This window comes from Oncorhynchus nerka, linkage group LG24 (genome assembly GCF_034236695.1).
Source record: "Oncorhynchus nerka isolate Pitt River linkage group LG24, Oner_Uvic_2.0, whole genome shotgun sequence".
Taxonomy (NCBI): domain Eukaryota; kingdom Metazoa; phylum Chordata; class Actinopteri; order Salmoniformes; family Salmonidae; genus Oncorhynchus; species Oncorhynchus nerka.
In genome coordinates, this window is record NC_088419.1 from 95,568,230 (window position 1) to 95,595,510 (window position 27,281).

At 41.2% G+C, this 27,281-nt stretch overlaps 1 protein-coding gene across 2 annotated transcripts in view; it reads left to right on the forward strand.

Moving 5' to 3' along the window:
- The window catches only part of LOC115125771 (phosphatidylinositol 3,4,5-trisphosphate 5-phosphatase 1-like), a 76,220-nt gene that overhangs the window by 21,009 nt on the left and 27,930 nt on the right, over window positions 1–27,281 (forward strand). For both annotated transcript variants that reach the window (XM_065009357.1, XM_065009358.1), the window contains exons 7-11: window positions 15,574–15,651; window positions 16,008–16,085; window positions 26,674–26,797; window positions 26,979–27,082; window positions 27,166–27,268. In XM_065009357.1, the coding sequence (XP_064865429.1) occupies window positions 15,574–15,651; window positions 16,008–16,085; window positions 26,674–26,797; window positions 26,979–27,082; window positions 27,166–27,268 (487 nt within the window). The remainder of the gene's footprint in view (window positions 1–15,573; window positions 15,652–16,007; window positions 16,086–26,673; window positions 26,798–26,978; window positions 27,083–27,165; window positions 27,269–27,281) is intronic.

A 27,281-nucleotide genomic window follows, 5' to 3' on the forward strand; every position in this document is an offset into this window, starting at 1 on the left:
GCTCTATTCTACTATAGTGTAGTCTACCTCTGCTCCATTCTACTGTAGTGTACTGTAGTCTACCTCTGCTCTATTCTACTATAGTGTAGTCTACCTCTGCTCTATTCTACTATAGTGTAGTCTACCTCTGCTCTATTCTACTGTAGTGTACTGTAGTCTACCTCTGCTCTATTCTACTATAGTGTAGTCTACCTCTGCTCTATTCTACTGTAGTGTAATCTACCTCTGCTCTATTCTACTATAGTGTAGTCTACCTCTGCTCTATTCTACTGTAGTGTACTGTAGTCTACCTCTGCTCTATTCTACTATAGTGTAGTCTACCTCTGCTCTATTCTACTGTAGTGTACTGTAGACTACCTCTGCTCTATTCTACTATAGTGTAGTCTACCTCTGCTCTATTCTACTATAGTGTAGTCTACCAATGCTCTATTCTACTGTAGTGTAGTCTACCTCTGCTCTATTCTACTGTACTTTAGTCTACCTCTGCTCTATTCTACTGTACTGTAATCTACGTCTCCTCTATTCTACTGTAGTGTAGTCTACCTCTCCTCTATTCTACTGTAGTGTAGTCTACCTCCGCTCTATTCTACTATAGTGTAGTCTACCTCTGCTCTATTCTACTATAGTGTAGTCTACCTCTCCTCTATTCTACTGTACTGTAGTCTACCTCTGCTCTATTCTACTGTACTGTAGTCTACCTCTGCTCTATTCTACTGTACTGTAGTCTCCCTCTGCTCTATTCTACTGTACTGTAGTCTACCTCTGCTCTATTCTACTATAGTGTAATCTACCTCTGCTCTATTCTACTGTACTGTAGTCTACCTCTGCTCTATTCTACTATAGTGTAGTCTACCTTTGTTCTATTCTACTGTAGTGTACTGTAGTCTACCTCTGTTCTATTCTACTATACTGTAGTCTACCTCTGGTCTATTCTACTATAGTGTAGTCTACCTCTGTTCTATTCTACTGTAGTGTAGTCTACCTCTGCTCTATTCTACTATAGTGTAGTCTACCTCTGCTATATTCTACTGTACTGTAGTCTACCTCTGCTCTATTCTACTATAGTGTAGTCTACCTCTGCTCTATTCTACTGTAGTGTAGTCTACCTCTGCTCTATTCTACTGTAGTGTAGTCTACCTTTGTTCTATTCTACTATAGTGTAGTCTACCTCTGCTCTATTCTACTGTACTGTAGTCTACCTCTGCTCTATTCTACTGTACTGTAGTCTACCTCTGCTCTATTCTACTGTACTGTAGTCTACCTCTGCTCTATTCTACTGTATTGTAGTCTACCTCTGCTCTATTCTACTGTAGTGTAGTCTACCTCTGCTCTATTCTACTATAGTGTAGTCTACCTCTCCTCTATTCTACTGTACTGTAGTCTACCTCTGCTCTATTCTACTGTACTGTAGTCTACCTCTGCTCTATTCTACTGTACTGTAGTCTACCTCTGCTCTATTCTACTGTACTGTAGTCTACCTCTCCTCTATTCTACTATAGTGTAGTCTACCTCTCCTCTATTCTACTGTACTGTAGTCTACCTCTGCTCTATTCTACTGTACTGTAGTCTACCTCTGCTCTATTCTACTGTACTGTAGTCTACCTCTCCTCTATTCTACTATAGTGTAGTCTACCTCTCCTCTATTCTACTGTACTGTAGTCTACCTCTGCTCTATTCTACTGTACTGTAGTCTACCTCTGCTCTATTATACTATACTGTAGTCTACCTCTGCTCTATTCTACTATAGTGTAGTCTATCTCTGCTCTATTCTACTGTAGTGTACTGTAGTCTACCTCTGCTCTATTCTACTGTACTGTAGTCTACCTCTGCTCTATTCTACTATAGTGTAGTCTACCTCTGCTCTATTCTACTGTAGTGTACTGTAGTCTACCTCTGCTCTATTCTACTGTACTGTAGTCTACCTCTGTTCTATTCTACTGTAGTGTAGTCTACCTCTGTTCTATTCTACTGTACTGTAGTCTACCTCTGCTCTATTCTACTATAGTGTAGTCTACCTCTGCTCCATTCTACTGTAGTGTACTGTAGTCTACCTCTGCTCTATTCTACTATAGTGTAGTCTACCTCTGCTCTATTCTACTATAGTGTAGTCTACCTCTGCTCTATTCTACTGTAGTGTACTGTAGTCTACCTCTGCTCTATTCTACTATAGTGTAGTCTACCTCTGCTCTATTCTACTGTAGTGTACTGTAGTCTACCTCTGCTCTATTCTACTATAGTGTAGTCTACCTCTGCTCTATTCTACTGTAGTGTACTGTAGACTACCTCTGCTCTATTCTACTATAGTGTAGTCTACCTCTGCTCTATTCTACTATAGTGTAGTCTACCTATGCTCTATTCTACTGTAGTGTAGTCTACCTCTGCTCTATTCTACTGTACTGTAGTCTACCTCTGCTCTATTCTACTGTACTGTAATCTACCTCTCCTCTATTCTACTGTAGTGTAGTCTACCTCTCCTCTATTCTACTGTAGTGTAGTCTACCTCCGCTCTATTCTACTATAGTGTAGTCTACCTCTGCTCTATTCTACTATAGTGTAGTCTACCTCTCCTCTATTCTACTGTACTGTAGTCTACCTCTGCTCTATTCTACTGTACTGTAGTCTACCTCTGCTCTATTCTACTGTACTGTAGTCTACCTCTGCACTATTCTACTGTAGTGTAGTCTACCTCTGCTCTATTCTACTGTAGTGTAGTCTACCTCTGCTCTATTCTACTGTAGTGTACTGTAGTCTACCTCTGCTCTATTCTACTGTAGTGTACTGTAGTCTACCTCTGCTCTATTCTACTGTAGTGTAGTCTACCTCTGCTCTATTCTACTATAGTGTAGTCTACCTCTGCTCTATTCTACTATAGTGTAGTCTACCTCTGCTCTATTCTACTATAGTGTAGTCTACCTCTGCTCTATTCTACTGTAGTGTACTGTAGTCTACCTCTGCTCTATTCTACTGTAGTGTAGTCTACCTCTGTTCTATTCTACTATAGTGTAGTCTACCTCTGCTCTATTCTACTGTAGTGTAGTCTACCTCTGCTCTATTCTACTGTAGTGTAGTCTACCTCTGCTCTATTCTACTGTAGTGTACTGTAGTCTACCTCTGCTCTATTCTACTGTAGTGTAGTCTACCTCTGCTCTATTCTACTGTAGTGTAGTCTACCTCTGCTCTGTTCTACTGTAGTGTAGTCTACCTCTGCTCTATTCTACTATAGTGTAGTCTACCTCTGCTCTATTCTACTATAGTGTAGCCTACCTCTGCCCTATTCTACTGTACTGTAGCCTACCTCTGCTCTATTCTACTATAGTGTAGCCTACCTCTGCTCTATTCTACTATAGTGTAGCCTACCTCTGCTCTATTCTACTATAGTGTAGCCTACCTCTGCTCTATTCTACTGTACTGTAGCCTACCTCTGCTCTATTCTACTATAGTGTAGCCTACCTCTGCTCTATTCTACTATAGTGTAGCCTACCTCTGCTCTATTCTACTGTACTGTAGCCTACCTCTGCTCTATTCTACTGTACTGTAGCCTACCTCTGCTCTATTCCACTGTACTGTAGCCTACCTCTGCTCTATTCTACTATAGTGTAGTCTACCTCTGCTCTATTCTACTATAGTGTAGTCTACCTCTGCTCTATTCTACTATAGTGTAGTCTACCTCTGCTCTATTCTACTGTACTGTAGCCTACCTCTGCTCTATTCTACTATAGTGTAGTCTACCTCTGCTCTATTCTACTATAGTGTAGTCTACCTCTGCTCTATTCTACTATAGTGTAGTCTACCTCTGCTCTATTCTACTATAGTGTAGTCTACCTCTGCTCTATTCTACTATAGTGTAGCCTACCTCTGCTCTATTCTACTGTACTGTAGTCTACCTCTGCTCTATTCTACTGTACTGTAGTCTACCTCTGGTCTATTCTACTATAGTGTAGTCTACCTCTGCTCTATTCTACTGTATTGTAGTCTACCTCTGCTCTATTCTACTGTAGTGTAGTCTACCTCTGCTCTATTCTACAATAGTGTAGTCTACCTCTCCTCTATTCTACTGTACTGTAGTCTACCTCTGCTCTATTCTACTGTACTGTAGTCTACCTCTGCTCTATTCTACTGTACTGTAGTCTACCTCTGCTCTATTCTACTGTACTGTAGTCTACCTCTGTTCTATTCTACTATAGTGTAGTCTACCTCTGTTCTATTCTACTATAGTGTAGTCTACCTCTGCTCTATTCTACTATAGTGTAGTCTACCTCTGCTCTATTCTACTATACTGTAGTCTACCTCTGTTCTATTCTACTATAGTGTAGTCTACCTCTGCTCTATTCTACTATAGTGTAGTCTACCTCTGCTCTATTCTACTATAGTTTAGTCTACCTCTGCTCTATTCTACTATAGTGTAGTCTACCTCTGCTCTATTCTACTGTAGTGTAGTCTACCTCTGCTCTATTCTACTGTAGTGTAGTCTACCTTTGTTCTATTCTACTATAGTGTAGTCTACCTCTGCTCTATTCTACTGTACTGTAGTCTACCTCTGCTCTATTCTACTGTACTGTAGTCTACCTCTGCTCTATTCTACTGTACTGTAGTCTACCTCTGCTCTATTCTACTATAGTGTAGTCTACCTCTGCTCTATTCTACTGTACTGTAGTCTACCTCTGCTCTATTCTACTGTATTGTAGTCTACCTCTGCTCTATTCTACTGTAGTGTAGTCTACCTCTGCTCTATTCTACTATAGTGTAGTCTACCTCTCCTCTATTCTACTGTACTGTAGTCTACCTCTGCTCTATTCTACTGTACTGTAGTCTACCTCTGCTCTATTCTACTGTACTGTAGTCTACCTCTGCACTATTCTACTGTACTATAGTCTACCTCTGCTCTATTCTACTGTAGTGTACTGTAGTCTACCTCTGCTCTATTCTACTGTACTGTAGTCTACCTCTGCTCTATTCTACTATAGTGTAATCTACGTCTCCTCTATTCTACTGTAGTGTAGTCTACCTCTCCTCTATTCTACTGTAGTGTAGTCTACCTCCGCTCTATTCTACTATAGTGTAGTCTACCTCTGCTCTATTCTACTATAGTGTAGTCTACCTCTCCTCTATTCTACTGTACTGTAGTCTACCTCTGCTCTATTCTACTGTACTGTAGTCTACCTCTGCTCTATTCTACTGTACTGTAGTCTCCCTCTGCTCTATTCTACTGTACTGTAGTCTACCTCTGCTCTATTCTACTATAGTGTAATCTACCTCTGCTCTATTCTACTGTACTGTAGTCTACCTCTGCTCTATTCTACTATAGTGTAGTCTACCTTTGTTCTATTCTACTGTAGTGTACTGTAGTCTACCTCTGTTCTATTCTACTATACTGTAGTCTACCTCTGGTCTATTCTACTATAGTGTAGTCTACCTCTGTTCTATTCTACTGTAGTGTAGTCTACCTCTGCTCTATTCTACTATAGTGTAGTCTACCTCTGCTATATTCTACTGTACTGTAGTCTACCTCTGCTCTATTCTACTATAGTGTAGTCTACCTCTGCTCTATTCTACTGTAGTGTAGTCTACCTCTGCTCTATTCTACTGCAGTGTAGTCTACCTTTGTTCTATTCTACTATAGTGTAGTCTACCTCTGCTCTATTCTACTGTACTGTAGTCTACCTCTGCTCTATTCTACTGTACTGTAGTCTACCTCTGCTCTATTCTACTGTACTGTAGTCTACCTCTGCTCTATTCTACTGTATTGTAGTCTACCTCTGCTCTATTCTACTGTAGTGTAGTCTACCTCTGCTCTATTCTACTATAGTGTAGTCTACCTCTCCTCTATTCTACTGTACTGTAGTCTACCTCTGCTCTATTCTACTGTACTGTAGTCTACCTCTGCTCTATTCTACTGTACTGTAGTCTACCTCTGCTCTATTCTACTGTACTGTAGTCTACCTCTCCTCTATTCTACTATAGTGTAGTCTACCTCTCCTCTATTCTACTGTACTGTAGTCTACCTCTGCTCTATTCTACTGTACTGTAGTCTACCTCTGCTCTATTCTACTGTACTGTAGTCTACCTCTCCTCTATTCTACTATAGTGTAGTCTACCTCTCCTCTATTCTACTGTACTGTAGTCTACCTCTGCTCTATTCTACTGTACTGTAGTCTACCTCTGCTCTATTATACTATACTGTAGTCTACCTCTGCTCTATTCTACTATAGTGTAGTCTATCTCTGCTCTATTCTACTGTAGTGTACTGTAGTCTACCTCTGCTCTATTCTACTGTACTGTAGTCTACCTCTGCTCTATTCTACTATAGTGTAGTCTACCTCTGCTCTATTCTACTGTAGTGTACTGTAGTCTACCTCTGCTCTATTCTACTGTACTGTAGTCTACCTCTGTTCTATTCTACTGTAGTGTAGTCTACCTCTGTTCTATTCTACTGTACTGTAGTCTACCTCTGCTCTATTCTACTATAGTGTAGTCTACCTCTGCTCCATTCTACTGTAGTGTACTGTAGTCTACCTCTGCTCTATTCTACTATAGTGTAGTCTACCTCTGCTCTATTCTACTATAGTGTAGTCTACCTCTGCTCTATTCTACTGTAGTGTACTGTAGTCTACCTCTGCTCTATTCTACTATAGTGTAGTCTACCTCTGCTCTATTCTACTGTAGTGTACTGTAGTCTACCTCTGCTCTATTCTACTATAGTGTAGTCTACCTCTGCTCTATTCTACTGTAGTGTACTGTAGACTACCTCTGCTCTATTCTACTATAGTGTAGTCTACCTCTGCTCTATTCTACTATAGTGTAGTCTACCTATGCTCTATTCTACTGTAGTGTAGTCTACCTCTGCTCTATTCTACTGTACTGTAGTCTACCTCTGCTCTATTCTACTGTACTGTAATCTACCTCTCCTCTATTCTACTGTAGTGTAGTCTACCTCTCCTCTATTCTACTGTAGTGTAGTCTACCTCCGCTCTATTCTACTATAGTGTAGTCTACCTCTGCTCTATTCTACTATAGTGTAGTCTACCTCTCCTCTATTCTACTGTACTGTAGTCTACCTCTGCTCTATTCTACTGTACTGTAGTCTACCTCTGCTCTATTCTACTGTACTGTAGTCTACCTCTGCACTATTCTACTGTAGTGTAGTCTACCTCTGCTCTATTCTACTGTAGTGTAGTCTACCTCTGCTCTATTCTACTGTAGTGTACTGTAGTCTACCTCTGCTCTATTCTACTGTAGTGTACTGTAGTCTACCTCTGCTCTATTCTACTGTAGTGTAGTCTACCTCTGCTCTATTCTACTATAGTGTAGTCTACCTCTGCTCTATTCTACTATAGTGTAGTCTACCTCTGCTCTATTCTACTATAGTGTAGTCTACCTCTGCTCTATTCTACTGTAGTGTACTGTAGTCTACCTCTGCTCTATTCTACTGTAGTGTAGTCTACCTCTGTTCTATTCTACTATAGTGTAGTCTACCTCTGCTCTATTCTACTGTAGTGTAGTCTACCTCTGCTCTATTCTACTGTAGTGTAGTCTACCTCTGCTCTATTCTACTGTAGTGTACTGTAGTCTACCTCTGCTCTATTCTACTGTAGTGTAGTCTACCTCTGCTCTATTCTACTGTAGTGTAGTCTACCTCTGCTCTGTTCTACTGTAGTGTAGTCTACCTCTGCTCTATTCTACTATAGTGTAGTCTACCTCTGCTCTATTCTACTATAGTGTAGCCTACCTCTGCCCTATTCTACTGTACTGTAGCCTACCTCTGCTCTATTCTACTATAGTGTAGCCTACCACTGCTCTATTCTACTATAGTGTAGCCTACCTCTGCTCTATTCTACTATAGTGTAGCCTACCTCTGCTCTATTCTACTGTACTGTAGCCTACCTCTGCTCTATTCTACTATAGTGTAGCCTACCTCTGCTCTATTCTACTATAGTGTAGCCTACCTCTGCTCTATTCTACTGTACTGTAGCCTACCTCTGCTCTATTCTACTGTACTGTAGCCTACCTCTGCTCTATTCTACTATAGTGTAGCCTACCTCTGCCCTATTCTACTGTACTGTAGCCTACCTCTGCTCTATTCTACTATAGTGTAGCCTACCACTGCTCTATTCTACTATAGTGTAGCCTACCTCTGCTCTATTCTACTATAGTGTAGCCTACCTCTGCTCTATTCTACTGTACTGTAGCCTACCTCTGCTCTATTCTACTATAGTGTAGCCTACCTCTGCTCTATTCTACTATAGTGTAGCCTACCTCTGCTCTATTCTACTGTACTGTAGCCTACCTCTGCTCTATTCTACTGTACTGTAGCCTACCTCTGCTCTATTCCACTGTACTGTAGCCTACCTCTGCTCTATTCTACTATAGTGTAGTCTACCTCTGCTCTATTCTACTGTAGTGTACTGTAGTCTACCTCTGCTCTATTCTACTATAGTGTAGTCTACCTCTGCTCTATTCTACTGTAGTGTACTGTAGTCTACCTCTGCTCTATTCTACTATAGTGTAGTCTACCTCTGCTCTATTCTACTGTAGTGTACTGTAGACTACCTCTGCTCTATTCTACTATAGTGTAGTCTACCTCTGCTCTATTCTACTATAGTGTAGTCTACCTATGCTCTATTCTACTGTAGTGTAGTCTACCTCTGCTCTATTCTACTGTACTGTAGTCTACCTCTGCTCTATTCTACTGTACTGTAATCTACCTCTCCTCTATTCTACTGTAGTGTAGTCTACCTCTCCTCTATTCTACTGTAGTGTAGTCTACCTCCGCTCTATTCTACTATAGTGTAGTCTACCTCTGCTCTATTCTACTATAGTGTAGTCTACCTCTCCTCTATTCTACTGTACTGTAGTCTACCTCTGCTCTATTCTACTGTACTGTAGTCTACCTCTGCTCTATTCTACTGTACTGTAGTCTACCTCTGCACTATTCTACTGTAGTGTAGTCTACCTCTGCTCTATTCTACTGTAGTGTAGTCTACCTCTGCTCTATTCTACTGTAGTGTACTGTAGTCTACCTCTGCTCTATTCTACTGTAGTGTACTGTAGTCTACCTCTGCTCTATTCTACTGTAGTGTAGTCTACCTCTGCTCTATTCTACTATAGTGTAGTCTACCTCTGCTCTATTCTACTATAGTGTAGTCTACCTCTGCTCTATTCTACTATAGTGTAGTCTACCTCTGCTCTATTCTACTGTAGTGTACTGTAGTCTACCTCTGCTCTATTCTACTGTAGTGTAGTCTACCTCTGTTCTATTCTACTATAGTGTAGTCTACCTCTGCTCTATTCTACTGTAGTGTAGTCTACCTCTGCTCTATTCTACTGTAGTGTAGTCTACCTCTGCTCTATTCTACTGTAGTGTACTGTAGTCTACCTCTGCTCTATTCTACTGTAGTGTAGTCTACCTCTGCTCTATTCTACTGTAGTGTAGTCTACCTCTGCTCTGTTCTACTGTAGTGTAGTCTACCTCTGCTCTATTCTACTATAGTGTAGTCTACCTCTGCTCTATTCTACTATAGTGTAGCCTACCTCTGCCCTATTCTACTGTACTGTAGCCTACCTCTGCTCTATTCTACTATAGTGTAGCCTACCACTGCTCTATTCTACTATAGTGTAGCCTACCTCTGCTCTATTCTACTATAGTGTAGCCTACCTCTGCTCTATTCTACTGTACTGTAGCCTACCTCTGCTCTATTCTACTATAGTGTAGCCTACCTCTGCTCTATTCTACTATAGTGTAGCCTACCTCTGCTCTATTCTACTGTACTGTAGCCTACCTCTGCTCTATTCTACTGTACTGTAGCCTACCTCTGCTCTATTCCACTGTACTGTAGCCTACCTCTGCTCTATTCTACTATAGTGTAGTCTACCTCTGCTCTATTCTACTATAGTGTAGTCTACCTCTGCTCTATTCTACTATAGTGTAGTCTACCTCTGCTCTATTCTACTGTACTGTAGCCTACCTCTGCTCTATTCTACTATAGTGTAGTCTACCTCTGCTCTATTCTACTATAGTGTAGTCTACCTCTGCTCTATTCTACTATAGTGTAGTCTACCTCTGCTCTATTCTACTATAGTGTAGTCTACCTCTGCTCTATTCTACTATAGTGTAGCCTACCTCTGCTCTATTCTACTGTACTGTAGTCTACCTCTGCTCTATTCTACTGTACTGTAGTCTACCTCTGGTCTATTCTACTATAGTGTAGTCTACCTCTGCTCTATTCTACTGTATTGTAGTCTACCTCTGCTCTATTCTACTGTAGTGTAGTCTACCTCTGCTCTATTCTACAATAGTGTAGTCTACCTCTCCTCTATTCTACTGTACTGTAGTCTACCTCTGCTCTATTCTACTGTACTGTAGTCTACCTCTGCTCTATTCTACTGTACTGTAGTCTACCTCTGCTCTATTCTACTGTACTGTAGTCTACCTCTGTTCTATTCTACTATAGTGTAGTCTACCTCTGTTCTATTCTACTATAGTGTAGTCTACCTCTGCTCTATTCTACTATAGTGTAGTCTACCTCTGCTCTATTCTACTATACTGTAGTCTACCTCTGTTCTATTCTACTATAGTGTAGTCTACCTCTGCTCTATTCTACTATAGTGTAGTCTACCTCTGCTCTATTCTACTATAGTTTAGTCTACCTCTGCTCTATTCTACTATAGTGTAGTCTACCTCTGCTCTATTCTACTGTAGTGTAGTCTACCTCTGCTCTATTCTACTGTAGTGTAGTCTACCTTTGTTCTATTCTACTATAGTGTAGTCTACCTCTGCTCTATTCTACTGTACTGTAGTCTACCTCTGCTCTATTCTACTGTACTGTAGTCTACCTCTGCTCTATTCTACTGTACTGTAGTCTACCTCTGCTCTATTCTACTATAGTGTAGTCTACCTCTGCTCTATTCTACTGTACTGTAGTCTACCTCTGCTCTATTCTACTGTATTGTAGTCTACCTCTGCTCTATTCTACTGTAGTGTAGTCTACCTCTGCTCTATTCTACTATAGTGTAGTCTACCTCTCCTCTATTCTACTGTACTGTAGTCTACCTCTGCTCTATTCTACTGTACTGTAGTCTACCTCTGCTCTATTCTACTGTACTGTAGTCTACCTCTGCACTATTCTACTGTACTATAGTCTACCTCTGCTCTATTCTACTGTAGTGTACTGTAGTCTACCTCTGCTCTATTCTACTGTACTGTAGTCTACCTCTGCTCTATTCTACTATAGTGTAATCTACCTCTGCTCTATTCTACTGTAGTGTAGTCTACCTCTGCTCTATTCTACTGTAGTGTAGTCTACCTTTGTTCTATTCTACTATAGTGTAGTCTACCTCTGCTCTATTCTACTGTACTGTAGTCTACCTCTGCTCTATTCTACTTTAGTGTAGTCTACCTCTGCTCTCTTCTACTATAGTGTAGCCTACCTCTGCTCTATTCTACTATAGTGTAGCCTACCTCTGCTCTATTCTACTATAGTGTAGCCTACCTCTGCTCTATTCTACTGTACTGTAGCCTACCTCTGCTCTATTCTACTATAGTGTAGCCTACCTCTGCTCTATTCTACTATAGTGTAGCCTACCTCTGCTCTATTCTACTGTACTGTAGCCTACCTCTGCTCTATTCTACTATAGTGTAGTCTACCTCTGCTCTATTCTACTATAGTGTAGTCTACCTCTGCTCTATTCTACTATAGTGTAGTCTACCTCTGCTCTATTCTACTGTACTGTAGCCTACCTCTGCTCTATTCTACTATAGTGTAGTCTACCTCTGCTCTATTCTACTATAGTGTAGTCTACCTCTGCTCTATTCTACTATAGTGTAGTCTACCTCTGCTCTATTCTACTATAGTGTAGCCTACCTCTGCTCTATTCTACTGTACTGTAGTCTACCTCTGCTCTATTCTACTATAGTGTAGTCTACCTCTGCTCTATTCTACTCTAGTGTAGCCTACCTCTGCCCATTTAATTTACATTTACATTTAAGTCATTTAGCAGACGCTCTTATCCAGAGCGACTTACAAATTGGTGCATTCAACTTATGACATCCAGTGGAACAGCCACTTTACAATAGTGCATCTAAATCTTTTAAGGGGGGGGGGGTGAGAGGGATTACTTTATCCTATCCTAGGTATTCCTTAAAGAGGTGGGGTTTCAGGTGTCTCCGGAAGGTGGTGATTGACTCCGCTGTCCTGGCGTCGTGAGGGAGTTTGTTCCACCATTGGGGGGCCAGGGCAGCGAACAGTTTTGACTGGGCTGAGCGGGAACTGTACTTCCTCAGTGGTAGGGAGGCGAGCAGGCCAGAGGTGGATGAACGCAGTGCCCTTGTTTGGGTGTAGGGCCTGATCAGAGCCTGGAGGTACCGTTCCCCTCACAGCTCCGTAGGCAAGCACCATGGTCTTGTAGCGGATGCGAGCTTCAACTGGAAGCCAGTGGAGAGAGCGGAGGAGCGGGGTGACGTGAGAGAACTTGGGAAGGTTGAACACCAGACGGGCTGCGGCGTTCTGGATGAGTTGTAGGGGTTTAATGGCACAGGCAGGGAGCCCAGCCAACAGCGAGTTGCAGTAATCCAGATGGGAGATGACAAGTGCCTGGATTAGGACCTGCGCCGCTTCCTGTGTGAGGCAGGGTCGTACTCTGCGGATGTTGTAGAGCATGAACCTACAGGAACGGGCCACCGCCTTGATGTTAGTTGAGAACGACAGGGTGTTGTCCAGGATCACGCCAAGGTTCTTAGCGCTCTGGGAGGAGGACACAGTGGAGTTGTCAACCGTGATGGCGAGATCATGGAACGGGCAGTCCTTCACCGGGAGGAAGAGCAGCTCCGTCTTGCCGAGGTTCAGCTTGAGGTGGTGATCCGTCATCCACACTGATATGTCTGCCAGACATGCAGAGATGCGATTCGCCACCTGGTCATCAGAAGGGGGAAAGGAGAAGATTAATTGTGTGTCGTCTGCATAGCAATGATAGGAGAGACCATGTGAGGTTATGACAGAGCCAAGTGACTTGGTGTATAGCGAGAATAGGAGAGGGCCTAGAACAGAGCCCTGGGGGACACCAGTGGTGAGAGCGCGTGGTGAGGAGACGGATTCTCGCCACGCCACCTGGTAGGAGCGACCTGTCAGGTAGGACGCAATCCAAGCGTGGGCCGCGCCGGAGATGCCCAACTCGGAGAGGGTGGAGAGGAGGATCTGATGGTTCACAGTATCGAAGGCATCCGATAGGTCTAGAAGGATGAGAGCAGAAGAGAGAGAGTTAGCTTTAGCAGTGCGGAGCGCCTCCGTGATACAGAGAAGAGCAGTCTCAGTTGAATGACTAGTCTTGAAACCTGACTGATTTGGATCAAGAAGGTCATTCTGAGAGAGATAGCGGGAGAGCTGGCCAAGGACGGCACGTTCAAGGGTTTTGGAGAGAAAAGAGAGAAGGGATACTGGTCTGTAGTTGTTGACATCGGAGGGATCGAGTGTAGGTTTTTTCAGAAGGGGTGCAACTCTCGCTCTCTTGAAGACGGAAGGGCGGTCAACGTAGCCAGCGGTCAGGGATGAGTTGATGAGCGAGGTGAGGTAAGGGAGAAGGTCTCCGGAAATGGTCTGGAGAAGAGAGGAGGGGATAGGGTCAAGCGGGCAGGTTGTTGGGCGGCCGGCCGTCACAAGACGCGAGATTTCATCTGGAGAGAGAGGGGAGAAAGAGGTCAGAGCACAGGGTAGGGCAGTGTGAGCAGAACCAGCGGTGTCGTTTGACTTAGCAAACGAGGATCGGATGTCGTCAACCTTCTTTTCAAAATGGTTGACGAAGTCATCTGCAGAGAGGGAGGATGGGGGGAGGGGGAGGGGGATTCAGGAGGGAGGAGAAGGTGGCAAAGAGCTTCCTAGGGTTAGAGGCAGATGCTTGGAATGTAGAGTGGTAGAAAGTGGCTTTAGCAGCAGCGACAGAAGAGGAAAATGTAGAGAGGAGGGAGTGAAAGGATGCCAGGTCCGCAGGGAGGCGAGTTTTCCTCCATTTCCGCTCGGCTGCCCGGAGCCCTGTTCTGTGAGCTCGCAATGAGTCGTCGAGCCTCGGAGCGGGAGGGGAGGACCGAGCCGGCCTGGAGGATAGGGGACATAGAGAGTCAAAGGATGCAGAAAGGGAGGAGAGGAGGGTTGAGGAGGCAGAATCAGGAGATAGGTTGGAGAAGGTTTGAGCAGAGGGAAGAGATGATAGGATGGAAGAGGAGAGAGTAGCGGATGCCCCTACCATCCGAGTAGGGGCAGTGTGGGAAGTGTTGGATGAGAGCGAGAGGGAAAAGGATACAAGGTAGTGGTCGGAGACTTGGAGGGGAGTTGCAATGAGGTTAGTGGAAGAACAGCATCTAGTAAAGATGAGGTCGAGCGTATTGCCTGCCTTGTGAGTAGGGGGGGAAGGTGAGAGGGAGAGGTCAAAAGAGGAGAGGAGTGGAAAGAAGGAGGCAGAGAGGAATGAGTCAAAGGTAGACGTGGGGAGGTTAAAGTCGCCCAGAACTGTGAGAGGTGAGCCGTCCTCAGGAAAGGAGCTTATCAAGGCATCAAGCTCATTGATGAACTCTCCGAGGGAACCTGGAGGGCGATAAATGATAAGGATGTTAAGCTTGAAAGGGCTGGTAACTGTGACAGCATGGAATTCAAAGGAGGCGATAGACAGATGGGTAAGGGGAGAAAGAGAGAATGACCACTTGGGAGAGATGAGGATCCCGGTGTCACCACCCCGCTGACCAGAAGCTCTCGGGGTGTGCGAGAACACGTGGGCGGACGAAGAGAGAGCAGTAGGAGTAGCAGTGTTATCTGTGGTGATCCATGTTTCCGTCAGTGCCAAGAAGTCGAGGGACTGGAGGGAGGCATAGGCTGAGATGAACTCTGCCTTGTTGGCCGCAGATCGGCAGTTCCAGAGGCTACCGGAGACCTGGAACTCCACGTGGGTCGTGCGCGCTGGGACCACCAGATTAGGGTGGCCGCGGCCACGCGGTGTGGAGCGTTTGTATGGTCTGTGCAGAGAGGAGAGAACAGGGATAGACAGACACATAGTTGACAGGCTACAGAAGAGGCTACGCTAATGCAAAGGAGATTGGAATGACAAGTAGACTACACGTCTCGAATGTTCAGAAAGTTGAGCTTACGTAGCAAGAATCTTATTGACTAAAATGATTAAAATTGATACAGTACTGCTGAAGTAGGCTAGGTGGCAGTGGCTGCGTTGTTGACTTTGTAGGCTAGCTGGCAGTGGCTGCGTTGTTGATTACGTTACGTTGCGTTAAAAGAACGACAATAGCTGGCTAGGTAACCTAGAAAATCGCTCTAGACTACACAATTATCTTTGATACAGAGACGGCTATGTAGCTAGCTATGTAGCTAGCTACGATCAAACAAATCAAACCGTTGTACTGTAATGAAATGAAATGAAAATGTGATACTACCTGTGGAGCGAGGCGGAATTTCTTTGGTTATTCTGCAGAAATAGACACTCTGCCTATCAATAGAATATCATTTTTCCAGTAATTGGTTTCAAATGAATTCTGTTGTCTTTTTAAATGTCTAATTCACATCACGTTTCTATTTTCATTTCTAGGTGTCAGCAGATTCCGACCAGTCTGTGTCCTTCAGGCTGGAACAACTGACCAAGCTGCTCTACTCCATAGAAGAGAAGGTAATGTTTTAACATGATTCTAAACCCTAGGACCTGTCCCAAATGGCACCCTATTCCCTATATAGTGCACTACTATAGGGCCCATAGGGCTCTGGCCAAAAGTAACCCACTATATATAAGGGAATAGGGTTTCATTTGGGAAGAAAATCATATTAGAAAATTAAAACGTTAATCAAATTTTTTTTGCACCAAGCTCATCCATTTTCTATATCTATCAATCTCTAAGTAACCCTGGTGACCTCTGAGATGCTGAAACATCTTTCCTGTGTCATGTTGACTTACCCAGACCAGAGTAAAAAACAGAGTCATGAGGAAGTAGTGTTCCACCTTCAAATACTGTAGTTCCCTTTTTTCAGGCCAAAACAGCCGTGTTTGAGTGGGCTGGATACGACGGAGGCCACAGACGGTCTCTAATACCACCTATTACATTTGAAGTAAGTGAGCTATAAAAAAATAATAAAAGATACAAGGGGTTGTTCACTATCTAATCATGGGGTTGTTCACTATCTAATCATGGGGTTGTTCACTATCTAATCATGGCATGGGGTTGTTCACTATCTAATCATGGCATGGGGTTGTTCACTATCTAATCATGGCATGGGGTTGTTCACTATCTAATCATGGGGTTGTTCACTATCTAATCATGGGGTTGTTCACTATCTAATCATGGGGTTCTAATTGGGGTTGTTCACTATCTAATCATGGGGTTGTTCACTATCTAATCATGGGGTTGTTCACTATCTAATCATGGGGTTGTTCACTATCTAATCATGGGGTTGTTCACTATCTAATCATGGGGTTGTTCACTATCTAATCATGGGGTTGTTCACTATCTAATCATGGGGTTGTTCACTATCTAATCATGGGGTTGTTCACTATCTAATCATGGCATGGGGTTGTTCACTATCTAATCATGGGGTTGTTCACTATCTAATCATGGGGTTGTTCACTATCTAATCATGGGGTTGTTTACTATCTAATCATGGGGTTGTTCACTATCTAATCATGGGGTTGTTCACTATCTAATCATGGCATGGGGTTGTTCACTATCTAATCATGGGGTTGTTCACTATCTAATCATGGGGTTGTTCACTATCTAATCATGGGGTTGTTCACTATCTAATCATGGGGTTGTTCACTATCTAATCATGGGGTTGTTCACTATCGAATCATGGGGTTGTTTACTATCTAATCATGGGGTTGTTCACTATCTAATCATGGGGTTGTTCACTATCTAATCATGGGGTTGTTCACTATCTAATCATGGCATGGGGTTGTTCACTATCTAATCATGGGGTTGTTTACTATCTAATCATGGGGTTGTTCACTATCTAATCATGGGGTTGTTCACTATCTAATCATGGGGTTGTTCACTATCTAATCATGGGGTTGTTCACTATCTAATCATGGGGTTGTTCACTATCTAATCATGGGGTTGTTCACTATCTAATCATGGGGTTGTTCACTATCTAATCATGGGGTTGTTCACTATCTAATCATGGCATGGGGTTGTTCACTATCTAATCATGGCATGGGGTTGTTCACTATCTAATCATGGCATGGGGTTGTTCACTATCCAATCATGGTATGGGGTTGTTCACTATCTAATCATGGGGTTGTTCACTATCTAATCATGGGGTTGTTCACTATCTAATCATGGGGTTGTTCACTATCTAATCATGGGGTTGTTCACTATCTAATCATGGCATGGGGTTGTTCACTATCTAATCATGGCATGGGGTTGTTCACTATCTAATCATGGGGTTGTTCACTATCTAATCGTGGGGTTGTTCACTATCCAATCATGGTATGGGGTTGTTCACTATCTAATCATGGGGTTGTTCACTATCTAATCATGGGGTTGTTCACTATCTAATCGTGGGGTTGTTCACTATCTAATCATGGGGTTGTTCACTATCTAATCATGGGGTTGTTCACTATCTAATCATGGGGTTGTTCACTATCTAATCATGGGGTTGTTTACTATCTAATCATGGGGTTGTTCACTATCTAATCGTGGGGTTGTTCACTATCTAATCATGGGGTTGTTCACTATCTAATCGTGGGGTTGTTCACTATCTAATCATGGGGTTGTTTACTATCTAATCATGGCATGGGGTTGTTCACTATCTAATCATGGGGTTGTTCACTATCTAATCATGGGGTTGTTCACTATCTAATCATGGCATGGGGTTGTTCACTATCTAATCATGGGGTTGTTCACTATCTAATCATGGGGTTGTTCACTATCTAATCATGGGGTTGTTCACTATCTAATCATGGGGTTGTTCACTATCTAATCATGGGGTTGTTCACTATCTAATCATGGTATGGGGTTGTTCACTATCTAATCATGGGGTTGTTCACTATCTAATCATGGGGTTGTTCACTATCTAATCATGGGGTTGTTCACTATCTAATCATGGGGTTGTTCACTATCTAATCATGGGGTTGTTTACTATCTAATCATGGGGTTGTTCACTATCTAATCATGGGGTTGTTCACTATCTAATCATGGGGTTGTTCACTATCTAATCATGGGGTTGTTTACTATCTAATCATGGGGTTGTTCACTATCTAATCATGGGGTTGTTCACTATCTAATCATGGGGTTGTTCACTATCTAATCATGGCATGGGGTTGTTCACTATCTAATCATGGCATGGGGGTTGTTCACTATCTAATCATGGGGTTGTTCACTATCTAATCATGGGGTTGTTCACTATCTAATCATGGGGTTGTTCACTATCTAATCATGGCATGGGGTTGTTCACTATCTAATCATGGCATGGGGTTGTTCACTATCTAATCATGGCATGGGGTTGTTCACTATCCAATCATGGTATGGGGTTGTTCACTATCTAATCATGGGGTTGTTCACTATCTAATCATGGGGTTGTTCACTATCTAATCATGGGGTTGTTCACTATCTAATCATGGGGTTGTTCACTATCTAATCATGGCATGGGGTTGTTCACTATCTAATCATGGCATGGGGTTGTTCACTATCTAATCATGGCATGGGGTTGTTCACTATCTAATCATGGGGTTGTTCACTATCTAATCGTGGGGTTGTTCACTATCCAATCATGGTATGGGGTTGTTCACTATCTAATCATGGGGTTGTTCACTATCTAATCATGGGGTTGTTCACTATCTAATCGTGGGGTTGTTCACTATCTAATCATGGGGTTGTTCACTATCTAATCATGGGGTTGTTCACTATCTAATCATGGGGTTGTTCACTATCTAATCATGGGGTTGTTTACGATCTAATCATGGGGTTGTTCACTATCTAATCGTGGGGTTGTTCACTATCTAATCATGGGGTTGTTCACTATCTAATCGTGGGGTTGTTCACTATCTAATCATGGGGTTGTTTACTATCTAATCATGGCATGGGGTTGTTCACTATCTAATCATGGGGTTGTTCACTATCTAATCATGGGGTTGTTCACTATCTAATCATGGCATGGGGTTGTTCACTATCTAATCATGGGGTTGTTCACTATCTAATCATGGGGTTGTTCACTATCTAATCATGGGGTTGTTCACTATCTAATCATGGGGTTGTTCACTATCTAATCATGGGGTTGTTCACTATCTAATCATGGGGTTGTTCACTATCTAATCATGGGGTTGTTCACTATCTAATCATGGGGTTGTTCACTATCTAATCATGGTATGGGGTTGTTCACTATCTAATCATGGTATGGTGTTGTTCACTATCTAATCATGGCATGGGGTTGTTCACTATCTAATCATGGTATGGGGTTGTGCACTATCTAATCATGGGGTTTCACTATCTAATCATGGGGTTGTTCACTATCTAATCATGGGGTTGTTCACTATCTAATCATGGGGTTGTTTACTATCTAATCATGGAATGGGGTTGTTCACTATCTAATCATGGGGTTGTTTACTATCTAATCATGGGGTTGTTTACTATCTAATCATGGAATGGGGTTGTTTACTATCTAATCATGGGGTTGTTCACTATCTAATCATGGGGTTGTTCACTATCTAATCATGGGGGTTGTTCACTATCTAATCATGGCATGGGGTTGTTCACTATCTAATCATGGGGTTGTTCACTATCTAATCATGGGGTTGTTCACTATCTAATCATGGCATGGGGTTGTTCACTATCTAATCATGGGGTTGTTCACTATCTAATCATGGGGTTGTTCACTATCTAATCATGGCATGGGGTTGTTCACTATCTAATCATGGGGTTGTTCACTATCTAATCATGGCATGGGGTTGTTCACTATCTAATCATGGGGTTGTTCACTATCTAATCATGGCATGGGGTTGTTCACTATCTAATCATGGGGTTGTTCACTATCTAATCATGGGGTTGTTCACTATCTAATCATGGGGTTGTTCACTATCTAATCATGGGGTTCTTCACTATCTAATCATGGTATGGGGTTGTTCACTATCTAATCATGGCATGGGGTTGTTCACTATCTAATCATGGGGTTGTTCACTATCTAATCATGGGGTTGTTCACTATCTAATCATGGGGTTGTTCACTATCTAATCATGGCATGGGGTTATTCACTATCTAATCATGGGGTTGTTCACTATCTAATCATGGGGTTGTTCACTATCTAATCATGGCATGGGGTTGTTCACTATCTAATCATGGGGTTGTTCACTATCTAATCATGGGGTTGTTCACTATCGAATCATGGGGTTGTTCACTATCTAATCATGGGGTTGTTCACTATCTAATCATGGCATGGGGTTGTTCACTATCTAATCATGGGGTTGTTCACTATCTAATCATGGGGTTGTTCACTATCTAATCATGGCATGGGGTTGTTCACTATCTAATCATGGGGTTGTTCACTATCTAATCATGGCGTTGTTCACTATCTAATCATGGGGTTGTTCACTATCTAATCATGGCATGGGGTTGTTTACTATCTAATCATGGCATGGGGTTGTTCACTATCTAATCATGGGGTTGTTCACTATCTAATCATGGGGTTGTTCACTATCTAATCATGGCATGGGGTTGTTCACTATCTAATCATGGGGTTGTTCACTATCTAATCATGGGGTTGTTCACTATCTAATCATGGGGTTGTTCACTATCTAATCATGGGGTTGTTCACTATCTAATCATGGGGTTGTTCACTATCTAATCATGGTATGGGGTTGTTCACTATCTAATCATGGGGTTGTTCACTATCTAATCATGGGGTTGTTCACTATCTAATCATGGGGTTGTTCACTATCTAATCATGGGGTTGTTCACTATCTAATCATGGGGTTGTTTACTATCTAATCATGGGGTTGTTCACTATCTAATCATGGGGTTGTTCACTATCTAATCATGGGGTTGTTCACTATCTAATCATGGGGTTGTTTACTATCTAATCATGGGGTTGTTCACTATCTAATCATGGGGTTGTTCACTATCTAATCATGGGGTTGTTCACTATCTAATCATGGCATGGGGTTGTTCACTATCTAATCATGGAATGGGGTTGTTCACTATCTAATCATGGGGTTGTTCACTATCTAATCATGGGGTTGTTCACTATCTAATCATGGGGTTGTTCACTATCTAATCATGGCATGGGGTTGTTCACTATCTAATCATCATGGGGTTGTTCACTATCTAATCATGGCATGGGGTTGTTCACTATCCAATCATGGTATGGGGTTGTTCACTATCTAATCATGGGGTTGTTCACTATCTAATCATGGGGTTGTTCACTATCTAATCATGGGGTTGTTCACTATCTAATCATGGGGTTGTTCACTATCTAATCATGGCATGGGGTTGTTCACTATCTAATCACGGCATGGGGTTGTTCACTATCTAATCATGGCATGGGGTTGTTCACCATCTAATCATGGGGTTGTTCACTATCTAATCATGGGGTTGTTCACTATCCAATCATGGTATGGGGTTGTTCACTATCTAATCATGGGGTTGTTCACTATCTAATCATGGGGTTGTTCACTATCTAATCGGGGTTGTTCACTATCTAATCATGGGGTTGTTCACTATCTAATCATGGGGTTGTTCACTATCTAATCATGGGGTTGTTCACTATCTAATCATGGGGTTGTTTACGATCTAATCATGGGGTTGTTCACTATCTAATCGTGGGGTTGTTCACTATCTAATCATGGGGTTGTTCACTATCTAATCGTGGGGTTGTTCACTATCTAATCATGGGGTTGTTTACTATCTAATCATGGCATGGGGTTGTTCACTATCTAATCATGGGGTTGTTCACTATCTAATCATGGGGTTGTTCACTATCTAATCATGGCATGGGGTTGTTCACTATCTAATCATGGGGTTGTTCACTATCTAATCATGGGGTTGTTCACTATCTAATCATGGGGTTGTTCACTATCTAATCATGGGGTTGTTCACTATCTAATCATGGGGTTGTTCACTATCTAATCATGGGGTTGTTCACTATCTAATCATGGGGTTGTTCACTATCTAATCATGGGGTTGTTCACTATCTAATCATGGTATGGGGTTGTTCACTATCTAATCATGGTATGGTGTTGTTCACTATCTAATCATGGCATGGGGTTGTTCACTATCTAATCATGGTATGGGGTTGTGCACTATCTAATCATGGGGTTGTACACTATCTAATCATGGGGTTGTTCACTATCTAATCATGGGGTTGTTCACTATCTAATCATGGGGTTGTTTACTATCTAATCGTGGGGTTGTTCACTATCTAATCATGGGGTTGTTTACTATCTAATCATGGGGTTGTTTACTATCTAATCATGGCATGGGGTTGTTCACTATCTAATCATGGGGTTGTTCACTATCTAATCATGGGGTTGTTCACTATCTAATCATGGGGTTGTTCACTATCTAATCATGGCATGGGGTTGTTCACTATCTAATCATGGGGTTGTTCACTATCTAATCATGGGGTTGTTCACTATCTAATCATGGCATGGGGTTGTTCACTATCTAATCATGGGGTTGTTCACTATCTAATCATGGGGTTGTTCACTATCTAATCATGGAATGGGGTTGTTCACTATCTAATCATGGGGTTGTTCACTATCTAATCATGGAATGGGGTTGTTCACTATCTAATCATGGGGTTGTTCACTATCTAATCATGGAATGGGGTTGTTCACTATCTAATCATGGGGTTGTTCACTATCTAATCATGGGGTTGTTCACTATCTAATCATGGGGTTGTTCACTATCTAATCATGGGGTTCTTCACTATCTAATCATGGTATGGGGTTGTTCACTATCTAATCATGGCATGGGGTTGTTCACTATCTAATCATGGGGTTGTTCACTATCTAATCATGGGGTTGTTCACTATCTAATCATGGGGTTGTTCACTATCTAATCATGGCATGGGGTTATTCACTATCTAATCATGGGGTTGTTCACTATCTAATCATGGGGTTGTTCACTATCTAATCATGGCATGGGGTTGTTCACTATCTAATCATGGGGTTGTTCACTATCTAATCATGGGGTTGTTCACTATCGAATCATGGGGTTGTTCACTATCTAATCATGGGGTTGTTCACTATCTAATCATGGCATGGGGTTGTTCACTATCTAATCATGGGGTTGTTCACTATCTAATCATGGGGTTGTTCACTATCTAATCATGGCATGGGGTTGTTCACTATCTAATCATGGGGTTGTTCACTATCTAATCATGGCGTTGTTCACTATCTAATCATGGGGTTGTTCACTATCTAATCATGGCATGGGGTTGTTCACTATCTAATCATGGGGTTGTTCACTATCTAATCATGGCATGGGGTTGTTCACTATCTAATCATGGCATGGGGTTGTTCACTATCTAATCATGGCATGGGGTTGTTCACTATCTAATCATGGGGTTGTTCACTATCTAATCATGGCATGGGGTTGTTCACTATCTAATCATGGGGTTGTTCACTATCTAATCATGGCATGGGGTTGTTCACTATCTAATCATGGCATGGGGTTGTTCACTATCTAATCATGGCATGGGGTTGTTCACTATCTAATCATGGCATGGGGGTTGTTCAATGACAGACATGTATTTGTTTAAAATAGAATCACTTGATGGTTTAATTTCAGAGAGACAAATAATCATGTTTTACTGCTAAATGCTAAATATCCGCCTCACTCTCAGAGGAATAAGTAGTACTGCTAGGTTTTACACAGTCATGTGACAATTTTTTATTTATTTAAAGAACTGTACAAATGATTTGTTACATCAGTGTATATATATATATATATATATATATATATATATATGTAAATATTTTACATACATACTCATATTACTGTATTGATTAATTTTAGAAAAACAATATATATTTATATATATTTATATATATACACTGATGTAACAAATCATTTGTACAGTTCTCTCTCTCTATATATATATAAATATATATCGTTTTTCTAAAATTAATCAATACAGTAATATGAGATCTGTATGTAAAATATTTACATTTAACATTTGAGTATTTTCAGCAGATTCTCTTATCCAGAGCGACTTACAGTTCATTCATCTGAAGATAGCTAGACCACACAACCATATCACAGGATACGAACAACCAACCCCATTTTAATACACATTAAACAACCATATCACAGGATACGAACAACCAACCCCATTTTAATACACATTAAACAACCATATCACAGGATACGAACAACCAACCCCATTTTAATACACATTAAACAACCATATCACAGGATACGAACAACCAACCCCATTTTAATACACAATAAACAACCATATCACAGGATACGAACAACCAACCCCATTTTAATACACATTAAACAACCATATCACAGGATACGAACAACCAACCCCATTTTAATACACATTAAACAACCATATCACAGGATACGAACAACCAACCCCATTTTAATACACAATAAACAACCATATCACAGGATACGAACAACCAACCCCATTTTAATACACATTTTTAAACAACCATATCACAGGATACGAACAACCAACCCCATTTTAATACACATTAAACAACCATATCACAGGATACGAACAACCAACCCCATTTTAATACACAATAAACAACCATATCACAGGATACAAACAACCAACCCCATTTTAATACACATTAAACAACCATATCACAGGATACGAACAACCAAACCCATTTTAATACACATTAAACAACCATATCACAGGATACGAACAACCAACCCCATTTTAACACACATTAAACAACCATATCACAGGATACGAACAACCAACCCCATTTTAATACACAATAAACAACCATATCACAGGATACGAACAACCAACCCCATTTTAATACACATTAAACAACCATATCACAGGATACGAACAACCAACCCCATTTTAATACACATTAAACAACCATATCACAGGATACGAACAACCAACCCCATTTTAATACACATTAAACAACCATATCACAGGATACGAACAACCAACCCCATTTTAATACACAATAAACAACCATATCACAGGATACGAACAACCAACCCCATTTTAATACACATTAAACAACCATATCACAGGATACGAACAACCAACCCCATTTTAATACACAATAAACAACCATATCACAGGATACGAACAACCAACCCCATTTTAATACACATTAAACAACCATATCACAGGATACGAACAACCAACCCCATTTTAATACACAATAAACAACCATATCACAGGATACGAACAACCAACCCCATTTTAATACACATTAAACAACCATATCACAGGATACGAACATCCAACCCCATTTTAATACACAATAAACAACCATATCACAGGATACGAACAACCAACCCCATTTTAATACACATTAAACAACCATATCACAGGATACGAACAACCAACCCCATTTTAATACACAATAAACAACCATATCACAGGATACGAACAACCAACCCCATTTTAATACACATTAAACAACCATATCACAGGATACGAACAACCAACCCCATTTTAATACACATTAAACAACCATATCACAGGATACGAACAACCAACCCCATTTTAATACACAATAAACAACCATATCACAGGATACGAACAACCAACCCCATTTTAATACACATTAAACAACCATATCACAGGATACGAACAACCAACCCCATTTTAATACACAATAAACAACCATATCACAGGATACGAACAACCAACCCCATTTTAATACACAATAAACAACCATATCACAGGATACGAACAACCAACCCCATTTTAATACACAATAAACAACCATATCACAGGATACGAACAACCAACCCCATTTTAATACACATTAAACAACCATATCACAGGATACGAACAACCAACCCCATTTTAATACACAATAAACAACCATATCACAGGATACAGGAACAACCAACCCCATTTTAATACACAATAAACAACCATATCACAGGATACGAACAACCAACCCCATTTTAATACACATTAAACAACCATATCACAGGATACGAACAACCAACCCCATTTTAATACACATTAAACAACCATATCACAGGATACGAACAACCAACCCCATTTTAATACACATTAAACAACCATATCACAGGATACGAACAACCAACCCCATTTTAATACACATTAAACAACCATATCACAGGATACGAACAACCAACCCCATTTTAATACACATTAAACAACCATATCACAGGATACGAACAACCAACCCCATTTTAATACACAATAAACAACCATATCACAGGATACGAACAACCAACCCCATTTTAATACACATTAAACAACCATATCACAGGATACGAACAACCAACCCCATTTTAATACACATTAAACATATAAATAAAACATATGGGAACAGTCATATTTTACACACGAAGGTACCCGTAGGAATTATTTCAGATTTTTGTAAAAATTAAAACAAAATGTGCAAAAATTTGTGGATGTAACGTTTTGGAACGAATCTCTTCAAATTATCTTTGCACGGTTTAATTGCACAAGGACAGGTTCCTTTTGTGAACTTGTGAGGTCGTGGTCTTCTTTGCAGGTCAAATCAGAGTTGCTTGGTCTCACAACCAAGATGTTCCTCAAGGTGGATGTGGAAACTGGGAAGATCTACTTCAAGAAATCTAAAGACGGGCCAGAAGACAAATACTTTGTTCACAATAAAAGTAAGTACTCTATTCATGATCAAATCCAAGAGAATTGTAATTATATTTTACATTCTGTATTGTATCTAAATCTTTGTCCCAAATGGCACCTAATTCCCTATATAGTATTCTACTTAGTAGTATCATTTGGGAGACAATCAAAGACACCAGTTGATGTAGGTCTAATCTATGTCATGTCAAGTCTTACAGCTGGTGAAATCCCAGAAGGTTGCCAAGCTGGTGATCATGGTGGAAACAGAGAAGGAGAAAACTCTGAGGAAAGAGTTTGTCTTCGACGACACCAAGGTAAAGACCTCCAAAGTTATTTGGTGCTACGTTTTCATGTTACCTGTATGGTGTCCCTCTGACGTCTGTCTGTGTGTCACCAGAAAAGAGAGGGGTTCTGTCAACTCCTTCAGCAGATGAAGAACAAACACTCAGACAAGCCTGAGCCAGATATGATCACTGTATTCGTTGGCACCTGGAATATGGGTAAAATGGCTGC